At 31.1% G+C, this 26,169-nt stretch overlaps 3 protein-coding genes and 1 long non-coding RNA gene across 12 annotated transcripts in view; 3 read left to right on the top strand and 1 right to left on the bottom strand.

The window, feature by feature from the left end:
• Positions 1-26,169, top strand: part of LOC127725357 (2'-5'-oligoadenylate synthase 1A-like) — a 308,747-nt gene that overhangs the window by 147,263 nt on the left and 135,315 nt on the right. The window lies entirely within an intron of this gene.
• Positions 1-26,169, bottom strand: part of LOC127725359 (uncharacterized) — a 66,860-nt gene that overhangs the window by 11,830 nt on the left and 28,861 nt on the right. The window lies entirely within an intron of this gene.
• LOC127725368 (uncharacterized) overlaps positions 1-26,169 on the top strand; it is a 64,273-nt gene that overhangs the window by 15,249 nt on the left and 22,855 nt on the right. The window lies entirely within an intron of this gene.
• Positions 4,817-16,127, top strand: LOC127725355 (2'-5'-oligoadenylate synthase 1A-like). The gene is made up of 7 exons (XM_052232285.1): positions 4,817-5,018; positions 5,317-5,496; positions 10,063-10,251; positions 12,389-12,668; positions 13,479-13,648; positions 14,534-14,709; positions 15,842-16,127. The coding sequence occupies exons 1-7, from the start codon at positions 4,860-4,862 to the stop codon at positions 15,981-15,983; spliced, it is 1,296 nt and encodes a 431-aa protein (XP_052088245.1). The 5' UTR covers positions 4,817-4,859; the 3' UTR covers positions 15,984-16,127.

The raw sequence follows: 26,169 nt of genomic DNA, 5'->3' as shown, positions 1-26,169 counted from the left end.
GATGGCCGAATGTTTTGCCGTTGGCTGCCGCGCACCCTCGCAAAGGTTGCATGCGAAATGTGGAATCAGAAATACCTGTACCATTATGTCCCATTTGAGTTGATGAACCAGATGCTTCTACCAGACACTTGCGGCTGCTACGTTTATATGTTGTCTCTGCTTTGATCTTTTTGACTGCCCTGTTGTTCACTGCTTGTATTATTTTCTTATCTTACGAGTCCTTGGCCACTTCATCTGGAAGGTATCGAACAGTTCTCTTACAGCCTTTGGACTTAACTGCAATTCTAATAAATGTATTCCTCGTTTTGAACTGAGCTTGGGAATCTTTTAGAACCCAGACTGCCTTTTTTTGGTGCGATTCTTCTCAATGTAGTTATTTGCAGTATTGATATTATCTTGAATATCACAAATTAAGTTCAAATTGTATCTGATAATACGGTTATTAACTTTTGACTACCATTTTTTTATTTCTAATAACATACAACGCATTCGGGGTTCGAAGTTGCGAACATTTTCTTGATAGAAAATGACAAACCACACTTAATTTAGATGTCCGTCTGTTGAACCACGATTATTGACAGTAATTCGTTAAGTAATAGCCTTCTTCAGGCCTTTGAAAATAGTGGAATAAATTACTTTTGGAGTGTCAAAAACTCGTTGGAAGTACTTGATAAATTTCATGCATATATTGATGATTTTGAATCTGTTCAAAGTTTTGATTTTTCTACCCTATATACCACTTTGCCTCATATTCTTGTTAAGAAACAATTCACACACCTAATTAAATGGGCATTTGAAAAGTCGGAATGCGAATACATATGTTCAAACTCTTTTAGGTCATTTTTTAGTAGCAACAAACAAAAGAACTATGTCAATTGGACATGCTTTGATACCATATCTGCCCTTGAATTTTTACTTGATAACATTTATGTTTGCTTTGGAGATTCCGTATATCGTCAAGTTATCGGAATTCCAATTGGGACTAACTGTGCACCACTTATTGCGGACCTGTTTTTATATTGTTATGAGTTACAATTTATGACTCAAATCAGCAAAGACCCATCAAAACAACATCTGATACAAAAATTTAACAATACTTTTAGATATTTGGATAATATATTAGCTCTCAATAATGACGACTTTATTATGTATACTAAAGCAATTTATCCTGTTGAACTGACTTTGAATAAAGCTAATACTAACAATGACCACTGTCCTTTCCTCGATCTTGATATCTATATCATTAACGGGAAGCTTTATACAAAACTTTATGAAAAAAGAGATGATTATTCATTTCCTATCGTTAATTATCCATTTTTAGATGGTGACGTTACCTTGTCACCATCTCATGGTGTTTATGTATCTAAACTTGTAAGATTCGCTCGTGTATGTAACAACGTATTAGATTTTAGCGAGAGAAATTTATGTATTACTGAAAAATTATTACACCAGGGTTTTCAATATCATAAACTAGTCAAAACATTTACTAAATTTTATTATCGGTATAAGGACATCATTCGTAAATATAATTCAACATGCAGACATCTTATACGTTCGGGTATTTCACATATTCTTTTATTGTAATATTCTTAACAAAGCACAAAAATGTCAGTATTCACCTCAAAAGCTAACAAAACCTTTAAACAGACTTATTAAGAAGGGATATAGTTACGATACTGTTGTCAGGTCATTAAAGATTGCATATTTTGGCTTTAATATTGATTCACTTATAGGGTCTTTGCATCGGAATTAAACACTTTTATTCTAAAACCAGTTGTTAGCATGACACGGGTTATGTTCTTCTCATATATTTTATGACGGTATAATACTAAACCCCTAACAGGAGGGATTGTGCCTGATATTCATATGATGAAGACATAATCTTTCAATCAGTTTAATTGATGTCTGCAGCTGGCATATCAGTAACTGCTAGTAGTCTGTTGTTATTTAGTCATTTTGTTTATTTTCTTTTGTTTCCTATTCTGATATCGGACTCGGACTTCTCTTATACTGAGTTTTACTGTGCGTACTGAGATCTCAAAAAACATGTTTAACTCCGCCGCATTTATGCGCCTGTCCCAAGTCAGGAGCCTCTGGCCTTTGTTGGTCTTGTATCATTTTTAATTTTAGTTTCCTGTGTATAATTTGGAGTTTAGAATGCCGTCTATTATCACTGAACTGGTATACATATTTGTTTGGGGGCCAGCTGAAGGACGCCACCGGGTGCGGGAGTTTCTCGCTGCATTGAAGTCCCATTGGTGGCCTTCGGCTGTTGTCTGCTCTATGGTCAGGTTGTTGTCTCTTTGACACAGTCATTCATTTCATTCGTTTTCCCGGCATATATTTGTCCGCGAAGTATACGTCATACTTACTTTCACTTTAACGCAGTTGCTTGTTATAAGGAATGATTTTTATTATAACTTTACTCAGATGTGATATAATGCATCCTATTTAATCTAAATTTATCCTTTTGATATAAGGTTAGAATAATCAAAAATCCTGCATGTCAATTTGAATGTCTTTTCGGTTTACTTTCACATTTGTGGACACACGAACTTTGTTTAAAGTGTATTGATTGATTTTAACTTGCAAACGTTTTCAGAAAATATAGTCCGTTTTAAATAAAAGCCTGCAGTAAACAGCTGATTTTAACAATTTAACAGTTTTTGATATTGAGGTACATTGTATTTTGCACACATATTACAACTTATCTATTTTAGGCAAGTTAGTTTTTCAAACTAATTTTCTTTTTGATATTTTTACAATATTCCCGATAAAATTCGGGGCTGACTCTCACATATTAGAATCTTACATCTATTACATATGCGTGACCTCTTGTTTATTTTAGGTTATCTAATAAGCATACAAATTACATTCTAATGGCAAATCGCCATATATTCAATATCACAAAACAACTATCAATGCACAGCATGTTGTTGTCTCGTCTCAAGCGACAAATAAACATTCCAGGGAAAACTAGATTTACATAATTTGACGGTAAGTATATGAAGTTAATAATTTGTATTGATCTTATTGCCTTTTGTAATGTTCCAATATAATAACCATTTTATAAATACTTCAATATAAAGATAAATATAAGGACATGTCACAATTAGTGTTTTATTTAGTAAAATATTTAATTGTATTCTTTGTCGTCCTGCACTCGAATGCAATATTTTCCACTGCACCCACCAATCAATCTGAAGTTTTTACATACTAATTAGAATATATAATCTGAATAGTTGCAGATTTTGCTACGAAAATCTTTCAAATTTTTGTTTCTTGTCCATGTAATGTTTCTAAACAGCTGCTGTTCATATAATGTTTATCACAAGAAAAATTCGGGATGTAAGGTGTTCTCATTTTCTTCTTAGTCCTGTCTTGCTTGCTCCCTCTAAAGGTTTCCCTATTTCCCTACTTCTAATACAGAGGTGTTACACTTTTAAGTGTAGTTATTAACAGATATTCTGTATAAAAAAAAAATATCATTTTATTTCATATTAAAGTGTAATAACATTAATCCAGGTACGCAGTAACATGCATTTTATCTATGAAATGACAAATATTCTATACATACATTTTATCTTTTTACTTCAAATGAATGTGTATTTACTTAATACAGGTACAAAGTAACATGCAATATATCTATACAATATAGTTTTAATTTTTCACAGTACTGAGTAAATACTGCCGCTAGTGGACTATCAGTCCCCGAGGGTATCATAATTTCTTTAGTCAGTACTTCCGAATTGACAAGATTTAGATAACAAACTTCTCTAAAATTGTCCGTTTTATAAATTTCAAATTCTAAGGAAATTATAAGATAAAATAAAAAAAAAATCCCTCAGACAATCCGCAACAGAACCTTGATTTTGCAATTTGATAAGGGACTTTCCGTTTTGAATTTCCCTTGGTGTTCAGTATTTTTGTTATTTCACTTTTTAAGACTGCATAACATAAGAAAAAATCATTCTGATCACATGTAGACAGAAACAGATAATTTAGCTTCCTTGTTTTAATGCGTTCAAGTATTTATTTGTCTTTGTGATTTTGTATGTAAGTTCATTATTTGTTGTTTTGTTTTGTGACTGTATCTTGTTTTATAAGTAAAATAATGGTATAATTGTACCTAATGATAAAACTAATTTGTACATATATTTATTCTTTAAATTTGAAGAATTCCTTTAGCCGTGTGATGTGAGTTTTTTATCAACTGCTTCTGGTTTATATAAACTGCTTCCGTTTTATATTAACTGCTACCGGTTATTCGCGCATGCTTTTCTGTAACGTTATCGCATGCCAATTCGACGTCATTCGGCAAATTCCCCCCCCCCCCCCCAAAAAAAAACCACCTCAATGGTACGTTTTTGTATAAAACATAACAAAATCGGATGGAAAAAATATTAGGAATCAAGAAAACATATTATAAAAAAATGCAAAACAAATTTTACAACAAACGTTTTTTTTCGAATTTTTAAAAATAGTATTTGTCTGTATATCTTCTGCTGATGTATATGATAAAAAGAACATAACATGTCATTTTTCATATCTGACACCTTATCAGTCCATGGTCATAATCATCCATCGAGGCTGTCGGCTCTAGGGCTGATATCATGACCTAGGGCTGATAAGGGGTCTGATATGAAAAATACCATGTTATAATCTATATCCATACATTTGTAGCATTTATCATACGTTTACATTTCTTTTAAGACAAATATTACCCGTTTGCAGTGTAATGAACATATTGCATTGTCAGATTTTCATTATGTTTCAATATCATTGATCTACAAATTCGTTCTGCATTTTTCAGAATCGTTTACTATCGTTTCGGCTGCATTGTATATCACTCAGTCATTATGGTGAGAGAGTTTTCGTGGGAATATCGAAGGGCACATCCAGCTGAGTTCCCTTTTCTGTGTAAAATTTGTGGTCCCGAGGAAAGAAGATTTAAAACGGGAAAAGACCAGGAGAGACACGATGAAATGACAAAAAGACATGATCCTAACTTTGTGCCTGTAGGTTACTAGTAGATATTTATTATTTTTGAATTTGTTTGACATTATATATTCCTGTTTTTATGGTACATGCAACATGTTGTAATCAGTGTTAATAGCGTTGTTAACAAGTAAAAAAATTTTAACATACAATATCAGAAATTGACATGTTATTTGAATTGGTTATACAAATGAAAGGACACAAAAGCATCGCTTCTTAATAAATAATAAAAAAAAAGTGGAAAATGCTTTTTAATATTTTTTTTAATTTTTCTTTAATTTAAAAACTAAGTTTAAACCCTCTTGTCTGTAAATTTAGGTTCGAAGACCAAAGAAACGACGCAGGAGAAAGGCTAAAATCATCAGCATTATTGACTCCAAAGTTTTACCCAATGTGAATTATAGAAATGAATACCAACCTGTTGCAAGAAGTCTCGGAGATACATGTATACTGAGGAATAATATCTCTCTTATATACCGACCTACAGAAGTCAGAACGGTAATGCATAAAAAGCTTTTAGTATTTGTAAAAGAGGAATATCAATCTAATTAAGGCATGTCAATGTTTTATTCATATTCCTACTTGTTTGATTTACAGTGTTTCGAAAAGGGTGCAAATACGTGGTGTTATTATAACATTGAGGCCATTGGTTTCTTTAAAAGCCCAATACATTTAGTAATTGTAATGACTAAAACTAATGGTGAATACATAAACGTATAAATATATTCGAGGAGGACGACACATTTGTTAAGAGAAATGCAGACACAATCGTCCTTAAATTCGAATCAGGACTAAATTATAAAGAACCAAAACGAATTGATCCAAAATGGTACACCTATCTTCTAAAAACTTAGTCCGGATGAAAAACATTTATTATTGAACGATTGAAATTAACGCAATATTTTAAGATCTATTATGTCCAAAGTTTTTGCAGACTTTTCTGACTTCTAGAATATGTTGGTACTGATTGAAAAGATGATGTATGAATGGTGCGGAATAAATCGGATTTCATTTTAAAACAAAGGTCGAGATTACGATTAAGATACGTTTGTTGATACAAATACCAAATTTCAAGTCAACCTCGAAACTTAGAAACAATAGCTTAATCGCAGCGAAAAAAAGATGAGTTGCATAATATTAAGAAAGACAATTAACTGTTAAAAAGGAGGATGATAAAGGACTTGCAATTATAGATATTGATAAAGACAACTATCGAAACCCATTTTAGAACACCTTGATGACGACTAATATTACATGTAAGAAACAAGAAGCAAACTTATATACGAGACAATATGGACTTTTGTTTAACTTTGTCTTCTTTACAACAATACAAGAACAATTATCACGATGTGCGGTGTCTCAAATCCAACACAAAATATAAAGTTCGCTATCTATATTATCAAAATGATTGCTCAGGTTCTTCAAATTGTCCAATGAATCGAATGAACAAATTTGACCATCATGTTCTAAAATGTGTCAAAATAAAACTTATGATCAGGAGTCTGCTTTGACGTTTATTAGGATTGTCCTATAACTGATCTTGACAGTTCTATAGAAAACCGGTTCTTTAAAGTTTTATCATGGAACTGATTGTGACAGTTTAACCGTAGTAATGATCATGACAGTTTTTCCCATTCATGGATTTTGAGAGTTTTACCTAAAAATAGTTCATGATTAGAACTAAGGCGGAAATGTTGTAGAGTTATTTAAAACGAATAGAAGTATGAATTGATACCCACTGTAAGTCTAAAAGAGATTACAAATAAAGTTACATTAATCGACTAAATCAACGTTTTAAACGTTTATCAGCTTATTGCATTGAAGCATGGCAGACAGGAGCAATGGCATCATGGATTGTTTGCTCGTTGAATACGCATATTTTATCGAATTGAATTTAATGAAAATACTTATCAAATTTTATTGACAAATATTCCAATTACTTGTAAATTGACCAATCAATACGAGGGTGATTTCAGTAAAGTTTCATCAAATAGAAGTAACAGTTATGACCATGTTAATACCATAATATTTACTATGAGTAGAGGCATACCTGTTTACTGGACGGGAATAAATTCAAGGCATAGCAGGAACTAGATAAACAATTGCCAAACTCATATTATGTTTCAGAAATTATAAACTTACCGTGATTTTGAGATTCCTTTCTTTTCTATTCCCTCAGATGGTACAAAAATAAACATGCCACCGCATTTCATAGTTTCTATATTTTTCCAAACTGGTTTTATTTTGGCACTTTCTGAAGGAACCCCATAACAAAAGAAATCTATTGAATTTTTTTATGGTCATGCCAAATTTTTTTTAGAGGAAATTAAATCACAAAAATATTACCCGTTACTAAAACAGTTTTTTCTCTAAATGTAACCAAAATGGGTGTTCTGACGAGTCTTCTTTTGCCATTCATTTGACGTTTAACTTAAACAAATATGTCTGAAAAAATAGACAAGCATAAAATACTGCATTGTTGTTTTGTTTTGTTAAGATTAATTGTATTAAGTTTGTATTGGGATAATATAATTTTGGACTTTGAGTCCATCCTTTTGTCCGTCCTTCCCATTCTAGGAATCAAATTTTAAAATTATATACCAAAAAAAGGGTTTTGGTGAGGATATAGAGGTTCACTAAACATGGATGAATATATTCATGTCACGTTCGATCTGTGATGTTTAAAATATTTTCCTGATTTGTATCGATCTGACGAGTTGAGTCCTTAAAAATTTTAAACTGATTTTTATAGTTTTTATGTTGTTGCACCACTGTCCTAGGTTAAGGGATGGTTTGGTGTAAGCAAACATATCAAACTCCGCCACATTCTATGTGTGCGTGTCCAAAGTCAGGGTCCTGTATTTCTGTGATTGTAGTTGTTAACGTTTTTCATATTTGAATTTTTCACATTTTGACTTAAATAGCGAGGTGTCTTATTGGCACTCATACCACATTTTCTTATTTAAAATCTATTTATTCTTCGTTATTTATTATCTACCCAACTAACAATGTATCAGGTATATTTTGTTTGTTAATAATGTAAACTATATATATTTAACCTACATTAGTATGATATTGACACTTATAGTTCTCCCCGTCGATACTTTTAATTTTGTGTTGCAAAATTTAAAGGTCGTGTTTTTCTGCACTGCCTTTGGAAACCAACTGAAATAAATTAATAGAGTTTCGTCGTGACTGCATTCTCCATCGAAATCATTTTGTTTTTTATTTTATCTTTGTTTACTGAATTATGACAAAAGCACTTCAATGAGTACACATGTATGCAGGTTAAAGGAATTTAGTGAGCCCCAAACAATTATATGTTGTTTTTTTTAAATGGATAAAATGATATTAGTGTATTTAATTCAAAGTTATAGAATATTTTATCTGGAAATGTCTTGAGTTTTTGTATTTATATAACCTTTTAAAATGTCATTGATGGTAGACAAAAACACACTGTACAATTCCTAATCTATAACGTCTTTTAAAATTTACAATCTTTCAAAGGTTGATCTTTAAATCTTAACATAAGTGCAAAATAACTTTTTTAGTTGGCTGCAACGTGATTTGCAGTATAAATTCTCATAGTTCATGTAGATATAGATTTGTGTTATTCTTGTCTGCAGATATTTCTAAACGCGACATGTATTCTACTATAATTCGTCTGTAATGATAATTGTCATACGATGTTGGCAAATATTTATGAAGGGTTCGATTTCACGTTCTACCAGTACGTAACAAAGTAAGGCTTCCTTTGGTATTCTGTTTTTATTTATTTTTATTTTATTTTTTTTTTGTATGAAATTTCTCAAAAAATAAACAAAAAGGTAGCATTTTATGCCTCACAATCTTCTTTTTGTCAGTATTTAAAACAATTAGAAGCGTAAGAAGAATATAAAAACGTATCGTGTTTATGTTTGACATTGGGATTTAAAAAGACGACGTAACAGTTTCATAGACTTTTTAATTTATGGCATTTTAAGCCAAAATATTTACACAAATGGGATTTACTTTGATATGTGACATAAGAATAGAGATAATTGCATTCTATTATAAGCTTGGCCTTCCTAACACTTGATTCTACATTCGCAAATATCCGTTTACCTAGTTCCACTGCGCGTTGCCAGGTAAGCTCAATTTGCGATAGTAAAATATATGTTTAATGGAGACCAGGCTTACATTACAATACAGTTATCTCCTAATTATGCCTTCTGTTTATTATCTAAAGACAATATTATTCTCTTATCCACGTTGGTAAATATAAACATAATGTTAGTTTTATTACAAAATGCTGTTGGTTTTTTTGTGTTTTTACATGTTTATATATTGTCTTATTTGAATGAATTGTTGCTTTGCAAATGCTTCTAATTATAGTGTTAATACGATATATGCCCTTCTGTGCCTCCTAAGCTGAAACAAATTATTCTACTTGATTCATATACAAAATTCATTTTATATTATATATATATAAATGGCCTTGCTTGTGTACAATACGTTAACCTATTTCTTTGCGTTGATTCTTTCATTCCCTTGTCAAATTTAGAAACATGTTAGTAACATGTATAAACGTAGGGCTTCAGGACTTTGTCAGCAAAAGCTTATTTGTTGAGTTCTTTCCCTGTCGTTGCAATATTGAAGATGAATTATAAGGTGAGCATGGATGTTTTGAGAAGATGCTTGAAAAGCTGTTTACAGAATAAGCAATTAACTAAGACTGAAATCGACTTGTTTCCCATATGACACATACTTCGAAACTTGAAGCAGGCAACTTTATCTGACCTGTTTATGTTTTTGTGAACACTTGACCGAAAGTGTATGATGCCTGCATGCTGTCTATTATGGAACATGTAGGTACGGGTAAAGAACATAAACAACACTGTTAAATGGAATCAAACCACTCATCTAAATACTACGATAAAACTATTCGAGCTAACAATAACGTCTTCCTTTCAAGACAAATTTAAATATGTAAAGGATATTCCTTTTGCTTTTTACACTCAACTGTACATAATAATACAGTTATACTATCATGACTATGTTAACATTTTTTTTTATTCATTTCAGCACACCATGGCAACAACAAGTGGTTCAATTAATTTTATTCGGAATGAACGTGATTTAGAAGTGTTCATCAGAGACCATGTTGAAACAGATGATGCCTACAGAAGTGTATGCAAAGGTGTCATTAGGAATGTCGGTGATATTTTAAAGAATAACATTAAGGGTAAATACAGACCAGATGAAGTCCTAAAGGTGAGAATATGCAATCACAATCAAGCAAAAGATATTAGCTACATTTTCTGAATACGCCTCACGCTAAGTGAAAAAAAAGTAAAATAATGATGAAATAATGAAATTCGCAGTTAAAACTCATCAACGATTTTAGGCTCATGATATGAACGTCAGATGCGCGTTTCGTCCACATTTGTCTCAACAGTGTCACTTGAAGCAAATCTGTTTAAAAACTTAATCAGAGACGACTTTGAAGAGCTTTAAATGTATGTTCAAAAATCGAACAGTTGTGCCAAATAAAGCTAAGGCAACCTATACCTACGGTACAAAAACTTTACTATTTTGGTGATTCAACAATTTACCAACATTTAATTTGCAGATCTTTTTATCAGTGATATTTCTCGTCAAAAGTTCCAACAATATGCTAGTGATAGCATATGGGACGAAATGCAAACAGCTTTTAATTTGATACTTCTCACGCGCTCTTCGTCTACATTTGACTTATCAGTGAAACTCAACCCTGTGGTTGTAAAAACTCATAGAACTTCTCAAACACGAAGAAAAAATGCATTTAGGACCAAAGGGTTCGAAATATTGCGCCAAATACGGTTTAGGCAATATCTGACAGGGATTGAGCAAGCTTAGTTTTCCGAATAACTCAACCAGTTGTTATGAGAAAAGTTATGGAAAATGAACCATATCTGATTCAATGCTATTTCAGGTTAACAAAAAATGAGGATACAATTGCAGCCGAAACTTCAAATAGCATTTGCATCAACCGTTAAAAAAAACACTTAGAAATACTAGGCATACAATATGACACACCAGACGCCTGTTTCGTCTACATTGAATACACACATAAGTGGCGCTGTAAACAACACAGTTACCTTTTTTTTCTTTTTTGTTACCACAACTCACGTTACTGTTAATTAGTGAGAAATAGCAGACAGACAATTTGATGGATCTTGAAAATGAACAATCTACTATGTCATAATATGACTTTTTATATGCTTTGATCAGTTTATCGGTAGCTTTTATTGGCAGAAAATTGACCAAGCTGACTAAAATCGACATATTTGAACACAGCTGAATTTTCTAAAAGAGACATTCATTTACAAGTACCTATTGACGAAACTGTTCTTTTTGCATTACTAGAGTATTATATTTGGATTGTGTCAACCCTTGTGTGTTTATGAAGTTTAATCTTTTATATGAATTATTCGACATTACAAAAAGAAATTTCAGCTACATGTTTACAATTATTGTCACAAGTTGACATTTTTGTTCTACATATTGTTTCCTCTTGTGCATATTCATTCTATTATTTCCGAGACTCTTCGTAAGAAAAGACCGCAAACAAATAATATTGTACAATTTTAAAAACGTCTTATTGTACAATATACGTTGGACACCACCACTTCAACAAGACCAAACCGTATGAATACAGTATAATGTTGTTTTGTATTACACGATGTTTCGGTAATAATGCTGTGAATATTGCAATTCAATCCTAGTGTAAAAATTACAAGCGTGTAATAAATTACAGAAAAAGCCCTTATTTCATAATCTGACTTCAGAAACAACGTCCTCTCACTGCATAATTAGTTCAACTTAATATACGATACCAGTCATGCATGGTACCCTAAGCTACTTTCAAACTGACTGCATCGTAAACCGGGACCAAATGTATACCTGGTGCGAATACGGCATCATAACAATTTGACAATAACTGTATTTTACATGCAGAGATATTTGTAGGTGTCAAATACATTCATTTTGTTGTAGAGTAATCAATGAAATCATTCTGATCTTTACTTTTGAACGCAGTATTCTGGCTGATGCTTTAATTTTTTCGTATAGGTTAATTCTTTTTTCGTTTTTTTAATAATTTTGTTTTGCAGGTCGACATTTTTTATATTTCCTACGTAATACTGACAAAAAATAACCAAAACAATTACTTTTGCTAATTGAAATGTTACTAAATTGTCTAAATCCCAACTCCCGAAACCCTTGTTTTTTGTTATTTCGCTTTAACAACTTCAGAAATATAACTACTTTTCACATTCACGATTATCTGTTATACAACAAATATTGTTTGTACTTATAAAAATATTTTTAATCTTTCTTGATATAAAGCTGATCTTTTTTATATATTTAGACTGGATCCACTGCAAAGGGAACCGCTATAAAAGGGAAGTCAGATGTTGATCTTGTTTTTTTGTTGTCAAGAACAGAGTATCAATCTATTGATCACTTTTACAATGACCTGCCGACAATCTTAAGGGATATTAATGATGCACTGATCACGTGTCCACAATTCAAGAATGTGCGTGTACAAAAAAGAGCAGTCTCATTCCAAATAGATTGTAGAGAACCTGGGACTGGTCACGCCCATGTTATAGATGTTGACATTTTACCAGCTGTTAATTTTGGAGATGGTAAGAATAATTTGTAATATTGGTTTGACAATACTTTTTCTCAAACACACAAATTGTTCCTCAATAGTATACCTAACTAACTTTTCTTAAGAATCGAACGATTGTTTCATTTCTTGCTTAAGGTATTAGCACCAATCATTTACATTAAGTTAAAGTTCTGGTACAATATCCGTATGATGACTGTCATTGTCAAAAATAAGCCATTAAGGTGGGATTTTAAATGGAATCATCTCATCTTTAATGACAATTGGCAAAAATATATCACTTTTGAGTCAGATTATTTAAGAGACTTTACTACACAATTCACATTTGTACCGCAATAGTATATCTGGTAAATGCTACATTTCTATATATAGAAACTATATCTTTAACTTTTTACCTATTACTCCTGTTTATACTGCATACGATTATTCTTTCAATTGTCGATCAAATGCTTGAAACGATACAAAAACTGCTTAACTTTAACCTGAATTAACTGCAATAACATCTTGTAAGGTGTATTCACCATGAGAAGACGTAGATACACTTTCCGAATTGATTAAGGTTGTGAGGTTGTTGATACAAATCAGAATTAAGAAACTGAATGGGTCTATTAATACCAATGATACATCAATCGTAAAGACAAAAATGTTGCAAAACACTTGTCCTACCTCCATGACAAATATATGAATATGGCGGGTTAAAATTGATTGTGTTTACCATCGTCATAGCCGAGGATATAAATGTTACAGGACAACATTTGGTATCTTTCGCTTCTTCTTTAATTGTTGTAACTTAAACATGATTAACATTATCATGATTTGGTTTCAGTTGATATAAGAAGCATCCACTCCAAAATGAGGGGAACATCAGATGCAAAGCGTAATCTTTATACCCCGTCTTTAACCAAATGGCAGAGAGATTTCATAAAGAAGGATAGAACAGAGCAACTGAAAAAACTAATAAGATTTGTAAAGTACTGGAAGAATGTTAATGTTCAGGTATCGCCAATTACTTTATTATTTAAAACATATATTGGACGAACATTCATATCATTTCAGTCGAAAGCACATTGACAACACCATAACAACATAAAGTCTATGTTGATATAAAAAGATATCATGTAGTTTTTCTGCAGTATCAAACACATATTAATTTACTTTCCGATATAGTTGTCGTCCTTTAATTCCCCTTTTCCTTGTTTCCCTTATTTATCGACCCGTTGGTAGTTTCAATGTGCAGGTGTTATTGTGTGTTTTATTTTCACACCATATTGTTCAAATATGCAAAGTGAAGGCTTCTGCGTACGTGAAATATATTTAACTCAAAAATACAAAGTAAAATCAAATTTACAAAGCTATTGAACATTTACCCAAAATTGAGTTTCACCTTTAAGTTACAGCGTATCCTTATTTTCTATTTCTACTTATCCCTGAACTATAATTGTATAATGACATTTGCAGTACCAATTTTTTGCTTAAGATACGCATTTAGCCAACTATAATGTCTTGTCAGTGATTCTCGTAGCCGAACAATTTGAAAAACCAAAACATGAAAATGCTATTGAAATAAAAAAGAACCAAGATTATAAATTTAAGACGGATGTGGACTCAAAGAGGGAAATACATGCCTTAATTTCAAATGATAATGATATAAATGTGCAAGTGATAAAAGATGATTGCATTAACCTGTGACAGTTGTTTATCCAAGAGGGTATTGTTTTTTTATATTTGATGTTGGAGGGGGTGTAATTACACATGTCTTAATGGAAATGATTTCAAATTGATTTTTTCCCAAGATTTGTAAAATACAATATAAAAATTAATACAGCTTCCATTTTACTCTATTGAAAAATTGAAATTGATTGTACTGTTTTCCATTCCCAGAGGTCACCATCATCATTTGCACTTGAACTACTGATCATTTATCTATGGAACCAGGAAGGTGATCCTAAACAATTCCAGTTGACAAATGCGTTGAAAAAAGTGATGGAAACTATTGCTAATCCTAATACCATAAGGGCTGAGTTCTTCGAATATTACAGCAGGGATTTTCAACAAAGGTGAATACAGTTGTATGACATTGGATCAAATTTTATAAAACATAAATCTTTTTTATGGATAAGGTTCTTAGATTATAAAAAAAATACTTTAAATTTCTAAGTAATGTCAATGCCGTAATTATCACATAAACATGGACAATTGCACAGAATATTATTTGTTTTTGAATATTTAAAAATATGAGTGAAATATAAATTTAGGAATGAAAATCTTTCTCTTCACACTGATTTAGCTGAATTTAAGATTGATCTGAAATAAAAGAGAGGTGAACGAATATCAAATGGATATTCAAACTCATAATTATGATAAGTTAAAAACAAACAGATAATGTCATGATAAATATTCTTTAACATATTGGCGACAATTATATTTTAAAGGCTTTCAGTATTGTCTAAGTCAAACGCGCTAAACGGAATATACTATTACTCTATCATTTGAGTTTTAAGAACATTTTTCCATTTTATAAGCATTGATGTCATTCTGGTGTAAATATAATGACCAGATTAAAGTTTTCTCTTTTAATTCAAAATATAAACAATTCACACACTAAACACCATATTTATATGTGTTACATAAGTGGTTGTCTTTGTTAGGGTGTTTTGAAATATATGTTTTTTTCATTTTGTTTGTTTGTGTGTTTGTCTCATCTTAAGAACGGTATTTTTTGTATCCTCTTTTTATATTTCTAAGTGTTCCTTTATTATTTTCACATATGTTTTCTAGTTTTGATTATGATAGATTTATCCAAGAATACATGTAGATGTTCAAATGTTCGAATCTTATCAATCGATATAAAAAAGGCGGATGAAGGTAACACAACATTTGAATAATCTCCTTAAAAAAAGGGGGGACCGGGTACGCCGTCAGGGTAAGCATTTCATGCTATGCATACATCTCCTTCCATGGGACCCACTAAAAGTATTAATGTTTTAATCAGTAATAAGACACAGGCGCTAAAATAACAGATCAGAAACACGTGTGTGTATCTAACGATAAAAACCGCAAATAAATGTCATTAGTGAGTTTTGACACAAACATATCGTACCGGTCAAACAATTTGGGATGGTGACCGTAAAACTTCTGCAGTGTCGATTTCAGTCGTTTTCTCTATTGAATATTGTTTTATATTTATAGATATACTGTTCCATACATCATAGATCCAGTCAATCCGTATTCAAATGAAGCTGAAAAATGTCGCTGGGATGAGATAAGTCGAGAGGCGAACCAGTTTCTACAGAAACCCTTGATGAGAAGTGCTACTTCGAAAGTTATTTAACTGTATTTGTCTTGATTAACATATGACTAGATTTAGAAAACAGTGATATAAAACTGTCATTAGATTTGTATTAAACTTCTGTGTATCAAGTTATTGACTATATGCGTCTTGCTATGATATACAACATTAAACAGTGGTATTATATTATTCTTTTCTTCATCTGTTTCATTATTTTTTGTCAGTGGTATGTGTATAAAAATAAAGAAAGACAATAATAGATTAAACACTCTAATACCTGCTTGCCTATTGAAATAAATTATAATGAATATCCTGCTTTCAAAGAATCAATAAAGTACATGTTATTGAGAAAAACTCTAAATATTTCATCACCTGAAGACATAATTCACCATGGCTATTACCAGTTTAAACTGGCGTGAATGATATCAACAGAAACATAAACCCTTAAAAAATTTGTTATGATTCATTCTATAGAATTAGGCCACATCAATCACACCTCGTACAAGCACGACTCAAATGCATCCGGACGTTAACGCGTTCGAATGGAACACACCATTAACCACTTAGTTCAGACAGAGGATAACGCACACTTACAAGGAAAGATTAATATTCATTTTTTTGATATTTTGCTATGTTCTCATTACTGCGAGTTTTTTTAAATATGAAATATTTTCATAGGCAAATGTAAAACAAATAACGCACGACCATGCCACTGATAAAGGCAAACTTTCTTTTTTTGATAGCTATCAAATTAAAAATTTTCCGTGCCGTATATTTTTTTAAATATACGTTTTAGAAAATGTCATCGTTCAAACTTTAAAAAAACTAATAAAGATTGTAATTGTTTCAGCTATCCAGAAACAAAAAATAAAAACAAATAAAACGCCTACATGAACTGTTATCAGAAAAAGAAATATTCACATTACCGTTTGCTCAAAATGGAAGCGGAGTAACAGGAGACTTTATGTGTACAACTACAAATAAAGCAAATATGTATTTGTGTACATGTTATTATACAATAGTTGGCTAATTGCAGGACAGCCAGAAAAATGTTAGGACCATATTTAGTTGACAATTTAAAGAGTTTCATTTAACAACGATTAGAAACTTCACGGTATGTTTTTTTTAATACTAGAATGAAGTAAAGTTGACATGAAGAGCTCATTTTTGGCGCATTGATTGGCAAATCAGGTATTTGTTTGTTTATTTATTTGCAATCTAATTTAAAGATAATTTCCACACTCGCTCAATTTTTGTATGCTTGGTAGCTGTAAAAAATACAAAAATGGGTCAAAGTCGAAAATGGCTTGGTTGCAAAATGTTTTCTAATTAATGTGAAATATTTGCAATGTAGCATCAACTACACGAAAGTTGCTTATTTTGATTAAAAATAAGCAGGTTCCCAAGTTTAAAAAAATGTCCACAATAATTTCGATCAATACGTTTGGTTCATATCATTCCGTTAACTAGAAACAGTTGTTTACTTTACGTTTATTTCTTACGTCATGTAAATGTTTTATTGGCTTACTTGATCCCTGCATTTTTGAATTGACAAAGTTATTTTGCTTGCCTGACATGTTTAAAACACTTATTTTTATTCATATGAACATTACCCAATCCTATCGAAAGAAATATATTAATCTTATCGCTTAACACATTTATCTTACCAGTCATAAGGAAATTACATGTATCTCCATGAGAATATTAATCCCTATGCTCAATGTATTGACGTAGAGGTTATGCCAAAACAAAGTGCACAAACAACGTCAAATAACATCACTTCAAACCAAACACTTTGATGGAAAGATGAAGTTTTGGGGTTCACAGATGAACGCTGTAAGAACAGTTGAAAACTTGAACTCTCTTTCAAAAGTATACTAAATTTGACTAAGTTCTACAGTCTGGAAAAAAAAAGAAAAAAAAAACTCAAACATTTCCATAATATCAGGTGCACAACTTCATCAAAAATATTACATGCAATCTGCCTATATGGCTTCGGGATATTAGGGTACACAAAGCAAATTTTCCGGAAGCAAGTCCTCAAACATTTCTATATTAGCAAGTGCACAATTTCAACATATTAATTTTGCAATCTTCCTGTGAAGTGTCTGGGACCTGTATTGAATACAATAGGAGAAGTTGATTACACAAACTTGTTATCTTATCATTTTTTATATCTTTAAAATCATACTAAAAAGTTTCTCCAAATTTTAATGTTATCGAAATTATTAAACCTATGCATGTGTATATACAGATTCCATAACTGCAACAAGTGTGTTATGATATTTCTCCACTCGAGACAGTTAAATTTTAATATTTAAAGCACGAGGCTTGTCGAGCTTTTTAAATACTTAAAATTCAACTGCTGAGAGTGGAGAAATATCGTAATACACGAGTTATAGTTGTGGGATCTGTTTCTCTAATGCATTTTATTTTTCCTTTTCAAACATTTGCTGAAAATTACACGTCATACTTAACTTTCGACCAATCATTTGCTGAGAACAGATAATTCACTAGTAATGAGAAATATTTTTCTCACACCGCTCAGGAAATGTGAAAATGGCACAAAAATAAGAGAAAAAAATCATAGTCCTGTATGCCCGTTTTTTACATTTATTTCGAATCTATAAAGTGTTATCGACAAATGATATATCATTCGGTAATTGTGTTTATCGCAAGCTAATTAAATTTCGAGTTTGTTGCCGAAATTTACCTTATCAAACTAGATTGACTCATTTATTAGTATCTTTCAAGGTGTAATACCACCAAATCATAGTACTTCACATTCGGATGCATACCAAAAAGGTTCGAAAAAAATATTCCTTTGCAATTGACAGTTGTAGGAAAATTAATCCCTGATTTCATTGGAGTAAAAAAATTCTGGGACATTAACATATATCTTGGGTGCTTCAAAGCACCATTATTTTTCTATTTGTTATTCCTATAGATTATTTTGAACACTTGGTTACTAAAGCTAGTAAAAAAAGGTAAAAATTTGATTAGTTAACTTCTAGTGATGGTTATTTTCTTATATGCAATGGAATGTTATGTAAAATTTTGTCTTTAGGACTGGACAGGATAAAACTTTACTCATGCCAAGTATTTTTTTTTTATTTGAAACGAAAACAATTCTGCACAATTTCTTGAAAAGTGCAAATTTAACAAAGACTAATTGGGGAAAATCAATGGTGGTATTACACTTCAAGGTTAGTGAACTGTTTACCTGCAATTAACAAAGAACATTTACAGGTCAAACCTGTTACAAATGTTCCCGATAGATTATAAACTAAATTCCAAAAGTCAATCTGTTATGATACAAATAAGATGAAATCGGATACGTATGAAAAATCGTCGTATAATATCATTTACATTGTATAAGTTTATTGTGTGTACTTTCAATTTTTACAATGTTATGCCGTTCTTTCGAATATATAACAATCAAAGTAAGCATGCTTATGACAAACAGTTTTGTGTGCTTATAGGTCGGGTATCTTCGTTGAGTAACATTTAAATTCAATGAATGCAAACATATCGTGTCAAACTAGTGTTCAAAGCAATAAGTTTTCACTGGCATAAATACTCCTTTAGGTTGCACTTTTTCTTTGACATTACATGATGAACTCATTATTTGTCTTATATGGTTATGTTTTAAATGCTGATAAAATGTATAGCTTAATAAAAATAGGGAGATCTCGTATCAAGGCCAGTTAGACAAATATCCAAAAAGAACAAATAATACATTGAAAATAATACTTGATAACATAATGCCTCTGAACCGCTTTTCCTCAGTCTGAAACAAAGATGGGCGGCTTCTAACAATGGACCAAACCTATACAGTAACACAAACTGTATCGGTTAGTCAAAGGTGTGTTGTGCAATCTGTTACCGTAAATGTTAAAACTTCCACTTGATTGATACCTCTGCTAACGGACTGCTTAACCCGTTGAACTAAGGTATCAACTCCCTCAGGCAAATTTGGCCTTTTGATTAATTTGACTATTTTAAAGTCCTGTGTGGCTTATAGCTCCCCAACGGTTTTGTTCATTATAAATCCTTGGCTTTCAAATATTTGGCTTTGAGCGTTCCAGATGAAGGTAAATACAGAAAAGCGCTTCAAACGCATAAAATGTATAGTGTGTTGTTTTCAATTTTTATTAGCACTGAGTAGGTACCTCTGCTGGTGGACTATCAGTCCACGAAGGTATTTTCAGCTCAGTAGTCAGTACTTTGGTACTTTGATTTATAACATACTATCTAAAATTGTCTGTTTATAAATTTTGAAATTATACAAAGGTTTCAACTCCCTTAGGAAAAGTTGGCCTATTAATGGATTTGGCTATTTTAAGTCCTTTTTGTTCTATAGCTCTTCAACGTTTTCGTTCCTTATACGTCCTTGTCATTCAAATATTTGGCTTTTAGCATTCCTGGTAAAGGTAAACCTTGAAAAACGCTTCGACACGCATGAAGTTTATCACGTGTTGTTTTCAATTTTGTTTATCCCGAAGGTATCACAAGCTCAATACCCATTACGTTGATAATGGCATGAAAAACGGATATTGTTCTACTTTAATGCGCTGTTCAAAATATCGAAATCATTTTAAACTAAGGATTAAATTTTCGCCATACATAGCTTTGATTGCTTGTCCGTGCTTGGTTTTTCTTTTCTTTGTTCTTTTAGTTTTATAAGCTTTTTTCGTTTTTATGAGTTACTGATTATTACACAGTTTTGCTTTAAGCATCATCGAAGAGACAAAGGTGTCAAAATTCGTATCTGGTTCAATGAAATATGTACCGTTAATGTTATAATATAAACAAAATTTCAAAACAAAAATGGAATAATTTGAAGCTACATAATTGCTTCTTTGTGATCCGAAAGCCTTTTCGAGATGTACAATTGTCTCCAATTTTTTTTCGAAGACGTCTTTTCTTGGCATCACAATATTATCTTTTACCTGCAATGATCGACACCTGTATATGATATCGCGAACACTCAGAGGTAAATCTGTTTACATAATCAGTTTCACTGAAAACACATTGCTGTATTTCTATGTATTGACAATTTATTCTAAATAAAGATTTAAGCTATTGGCAAATCTATCGTTTAATACTTTGATCGAGGAACACATTGAAAGGTGATTGTTTCAATTCATTTGATGTATGTTTAAGTAATTGTTCTTTGTTTTTTACAATCAATCACTTAATTTTCGTCAATATTTACATGAAAATAGATAAAATAAGCTTTGACCTGTTAATGTGAAATATAAGTAGTGTTCAAAGCAATACGTTTTCACAGGCATAAATACTCCTTTAGGTTGCACTTTTTCTTTGACATTACATGATGAACTCATTATTTGTCTTATATGGTTATGTTTTAAATGCTGATAAAATGTATAGCTTAATAAAAATAGGGAGATATCGTATCAAGGCCAGTTAGACAAATATCCAAAAAGAACAAATAATACATTGAAAATAATACTTGATAACATAATGCCTCTGAACCGCTTTTCCTCAGTCTGAAACAAAGATGGGCTGCTTCTAACGATGAACCAAACCTTTACAGTAACACAAACTGTATCGGTTAGTCAAAGGTGTGTTGTGCAATCTGTTACCGTAAATGTTAAAACTTCCACTTGATTGATACCTCTGCTAACGGACTGCTTAATCCGTTGAACTAAGGTTTCAACTCCCTCAGGCAAATTTGGCCTTTTGATTAATTTGACTATTTTAAAGTCCTGTTTGGCTTATAGCTCTCCAACGGTTTTGTTCATTATAAATCCTTGGCTTTCAAATATTTGGCTTTGAGCGTTCCAGATGAAGGTAAATACAGAAAAGCGCTTCAAACGCATAAAATGTATAGTGTGTTGTTTTCAATTTTTATTAGCACTGAGTAGGTACCTCTGCTGGTGGACTATCAGTCCACGAAGGTATTTTCAGCTCAGTAGTCAGTACTTTGGTACTTTGATTTATAACATACTATCTAAAATTGTCCGTTTATAAATTTTGAAATTATACAAAGGTTTCAACTCCCTTAGGAAAAGTTGGCCTATAAATGGATTTGGCTATTTTAAGTCCTTTTTGTTCTATAGCTCTTCAACGTTTTCGTTCCTTATACATCCTTGTCATTCAAATATTTGGCTTTTAGCATTCCTGGTGAAGGTAAACCCTGAAAAGCGCTTCGACCGCATGACATTTATCACGTGTTGTTTTCAATTTTGTTTATCCCGAAGGTATCACAAGCTCAATACCCATTACGTTGATAATGGCATGAAAAACGGATATTGTTCTACTTTAATGCGCTGTTCAAAATATCGAAATCATTTTAAACTAAGGATTAAATTTTCGCCATACATAGCTTTGATTGCTTGTCCGTGCTTGGTTTTTCTTTTCTTTGTTCTTTTAGTTTTATAAGCTTTTTTCGTTTTTATGAGTTACTGATTATTACACAGTTTTGCTTTAAGCATCATCGAAGAGACAAAGGTGTCAACATTCGTATCTGGTTCAATGAAATATGTACCGTTAATGTTATAATATAAAAAAAAAATTAAAAAAAATGGAATAATTTGAAGCTACATAATTGCTTCTTTGTGATCCGAAAGCCTTTTCGAGATGTACAATTGTCTCCAATTTTTTTTCGAAGACGTCTTTTCTTGGCATCACAATATTATCTTTTACCTGCAATGATCGACACCTGTATATGATATCGCGAACACTCAGAGGTAAATCTGTTTACATAATCAGTTTCACTGAAAACACATTTCTGTATTTCTATGTATTGACAATTTATTCTAAATAAAGATTTAAGCTATTGGCAAATCTATCGTTTGATACTTTGATCGAGGAACACATTGAATGGTGATTGTTTCAATTCATTTGATGTAAGTTTAAGTAATTGTTCTTTGTTTTTAACAATCAATCACTTAATTTTCGTCAATATTTACATGAAAATAGATAAAATAAGCTTTGACCTGTTAATGTGAGTACATCAAACGAAACATCTACTTTCCATTGCAAACAAGTCATAACTGATGACTGAAATGTTATCCCAAGATAACAGTGAATATTCATTTTTTCAACCTCTTCGCCATTTATCCTAAAATATACAGGTGGATGCTCCCTTTCCCTTCTAGTAAATACAAATTGTTTTAGGTTTCTTTGAATTGCCCATGATTTTGCCCAATTTGAGATAACTTCTAAGTCATCAGTCAAAGAAGCAGCTGCTACAGCATGATCATCATCTACTATAACAAATAAAGAGGTGTCTTCTGCAAAGAGTCTAATATCATTAGCAATGTCATTACATAGATCATTTATATAAATGAGAAATAGAAAGGGTCCCAAAACTAATCCCTGGGGGGGCACCTGCATGTATACTTTTAAGAGTTGATGAAAAGCCTTCTAGAACTACCTTTTGTTGACGATCTGATAACTTTCTATCCAAGATAAGAGCTGATCATTTCAGCCAGATTGTTTAAGTTTAAATAAAAGTCCTGTATGCCAAACTTTATCAAAAGCTCTAGAAACATCACAAAATACAAACATAACATCCCTCTCACTATCCATATTACTTATAATTTTATGATATATTTCGATAAACTGATCAACAGTAGAGTCACCTGGCTGGTATCCAGATTGAAACTTTGACAAAAGTTTATTACTCCTAATAAAATTATACAAATGTTTAAAACGAACCTTTTCCATTATCTTACAAACAATACTAGTAACAAATATTGGACGATAGTTATGAGCTGAATGTGGACTACAGTACAACCTGGGACATCCTCATAATTATGTCCACCCTCTTGTATGGTCAACATCGAATGGTGACCATTTATTGGGGTATTCAATCTTGAGATGTTGGCCATTTATTGGGGTCATAAAATAAAGGTTGATGTTTTATCTAATTGTGTTACCCGTTGAAATCAATAGGGCTGTATAGCCAGTCAAGGTCATTTAAAACTCCGATCATCATCATCATTGAAATCAATCAGGGTTTAAGTTTTTAGCTTGTATGTTTCATTAAAATTTACCTGTCCTTTAAAATTGACCTTTTTTTAAATGTAGAATCAAATGTTGTGTTAGTCTTTGTTAATTTATATTATTTGTTAATTTTTCTTGAGTTTTTTATTTAATTTATTTATTTTATTTCTTCTAATCATTGTTAATGTTTTTATTTTATTTTTTAATCATATTTGTATGGTTTTTTTTTCGTTATTTGTTATTTGTTTTTTTTTGTTTCTTATTCTTTTTATTTCTTCTTGGTAATAATCTTCGAGTAGTAATGAAAAAAAGTCAAAGATGAGTTATTGATTAGCATTTGAAAACAAAACAGAGAATCCTTTAAATAATTATTTTTAAGTAATAAAAAAGTTATTGTACATGATGTACATTATATTCAATTGTTCGTTTGCATTTTGAAATATTATTAATTATAAATTATAATCATGCAACTGATATGTTTAAAGGAACCATGAAGCAAGTAATTTTATCAAGCCTGTTTCTTAACAAAATAAAATGATCAATATCAATCCTTTTACAATACATTTTGATAACAAAGTTGTACAATCTATTATTATTCACGAAAACTGCAAATATCATTATATGGTTTAGGAAAAAAATATTTTTTGTTTACCATTTTTTTTTCAAATCTCAAAACAGGAGTTGTGCAAATTTATCAAATGTTGATCAATGCTCATTAAAAATTCTAATCATAATGAAAAATGTTCTTATCTCTAAGAATAAAGTGAATCTTATGAAAAGAAATTATTTAAAGAAAAAATTGTCTTGCTTTTTGATACATTTGTAAACTTACCAAATTTGTTATCTTCAGTTTGGCTAATTTCTGTCAGTTAACAGCCACAATTTGTCTCCAGAAAAAATAAAATACACTTTTATAGATTGTGACATTTTTATGGTCTATTAATTAAATCACTTTTTGTTCTGTGTATTATATTGTCGAAACTGCTGGACTGGCATGATACAAATTCTTGTTATACATTTGTCAAGAATATTTTACTCAACCCAGGATAATTAAAGTTAATAATTGCAGGAACTTGAATGAAATAGACTTTTTAAAGGCCTTGATTGAAAATGAATTTACAGAAAAATATAAAGATGTTTTTTGAAAATAGAAAAAAAAACTTATGATGAAATCTTAACTGTAAACTCAAATGCTTCACTAAGTAAAGAATTAGTGGTCATCATTTAGAAATAGAAAATAGTGGATAAAATTCTAAAGAATAGAATATGTAAACTGTGCCACTTACTGGACGATGAAGAACAAACACTTCCTCCTTGATTGCAAAATTAACAAAACAACTTAGAGATAATCTATTTGAAAATTGTTTACCTTCTCATAATATGTCTCTGACCCATGTTACAAAAGAACAAAAAGTAAACGAAATGCTAAACCTCTATAACATGGAACATGTATAAAATATTGGCTCCTTTATAAAATAGTCATTAGAACTGAGGGCAGAAACCTAATAACTGTTTTCCATGTGCTTAGAATTTTTATTTCTTTTCATTATAATGTTTGGTTTTGGGTTTTTTTGTCACAAACTAATAATAATATGTTTATATGGCAATAAAAGTATTATCAAACTTTGCTATAATTAATATATTTTGAATATATTTATTCAATAGAGAAATAATAAATTGCCTAAATAAGTCCTAAAGATAATATTAAACATTTGTTAAACAATGTTGAATGCAGATCAGTCTCTCTATGTCTAAACAATTTTGATTTTAGAAAATTAATTTGAGAAACACCTTTTCAATAGAAAAAGTCAAGCATTGTGAAAGTTTGCAGTAAATTAGAAGATGATATTCATTTTGTCTTCACTTGTCAAAAAATACATGTAAAAAATCACTTAAATTGATAGAATTATTTAAAAGGTATGACATCAAAACAGACAGTCATGAGACAATTTTTCCAAAAAAAAATGTTATTAAGCTGTTCAGCTAGTTTTATTATTTAATTTTTTTTTAATTTTCTTGTCATAATCACATTAATTAAATTAACCTGTTAGTTATATAATTTTAACACTTCAATGCAGTCATGATTTCGTTTTATCCTTGACTAGTTTTTGATTAATACCTTGTGTATTAATTACGCAAGAGGGGGTATAATGATAGACATATAGGGCCATCATGGTGAACATAGTTTGTATGGCCATAACTGGTCTAAAATTTCTTTTTCAGTGATGTCGAATTTGTTTAAATGACATGG

This window comes from Mytilus californianus, unplaced genomic scaffold (genome assembly GCF_021869535.1).
Source record: "Mytilus californianus isolate M0D057914Y unplaced genomic scaffold, xbMytCali1.0.p SCAF_15, whole genome shotgun sequence".
Taxonomy (NCBI): Eukaryota; Metazoa; Mollusca; class Bivalvia; order Mytilida; family Mytilidae; genus Mytilus; species Mytilus californianus.
Note: the sequence above shows the minus strand (reverse complement) of the source record. Positions and strands in the feature narration are given on the sequence as shown.

Coding starts and splice junctions, on each gene's coding strand:
- LOC127725355 (XM_052232285.1), top strand. CDS start 4,860: ATGGTGAGAGAGTTTTCGTGGGAATATCGAAGGGCACATCCAGCTGAG. Junction 10,252..12,388: donor GACCAGATGAAGTCCTAAAG/GTGAGAATATGC, acceptor TTATATATTTAG/ACTGGATCCACTGCAAAGGG. Junction 14,710..15,841: donor AGCAGGGATTTTCAACAAAG/GTGAATACAGTT, acceptor TTATATTTATAG/ATATACTGTTCCATACATCA.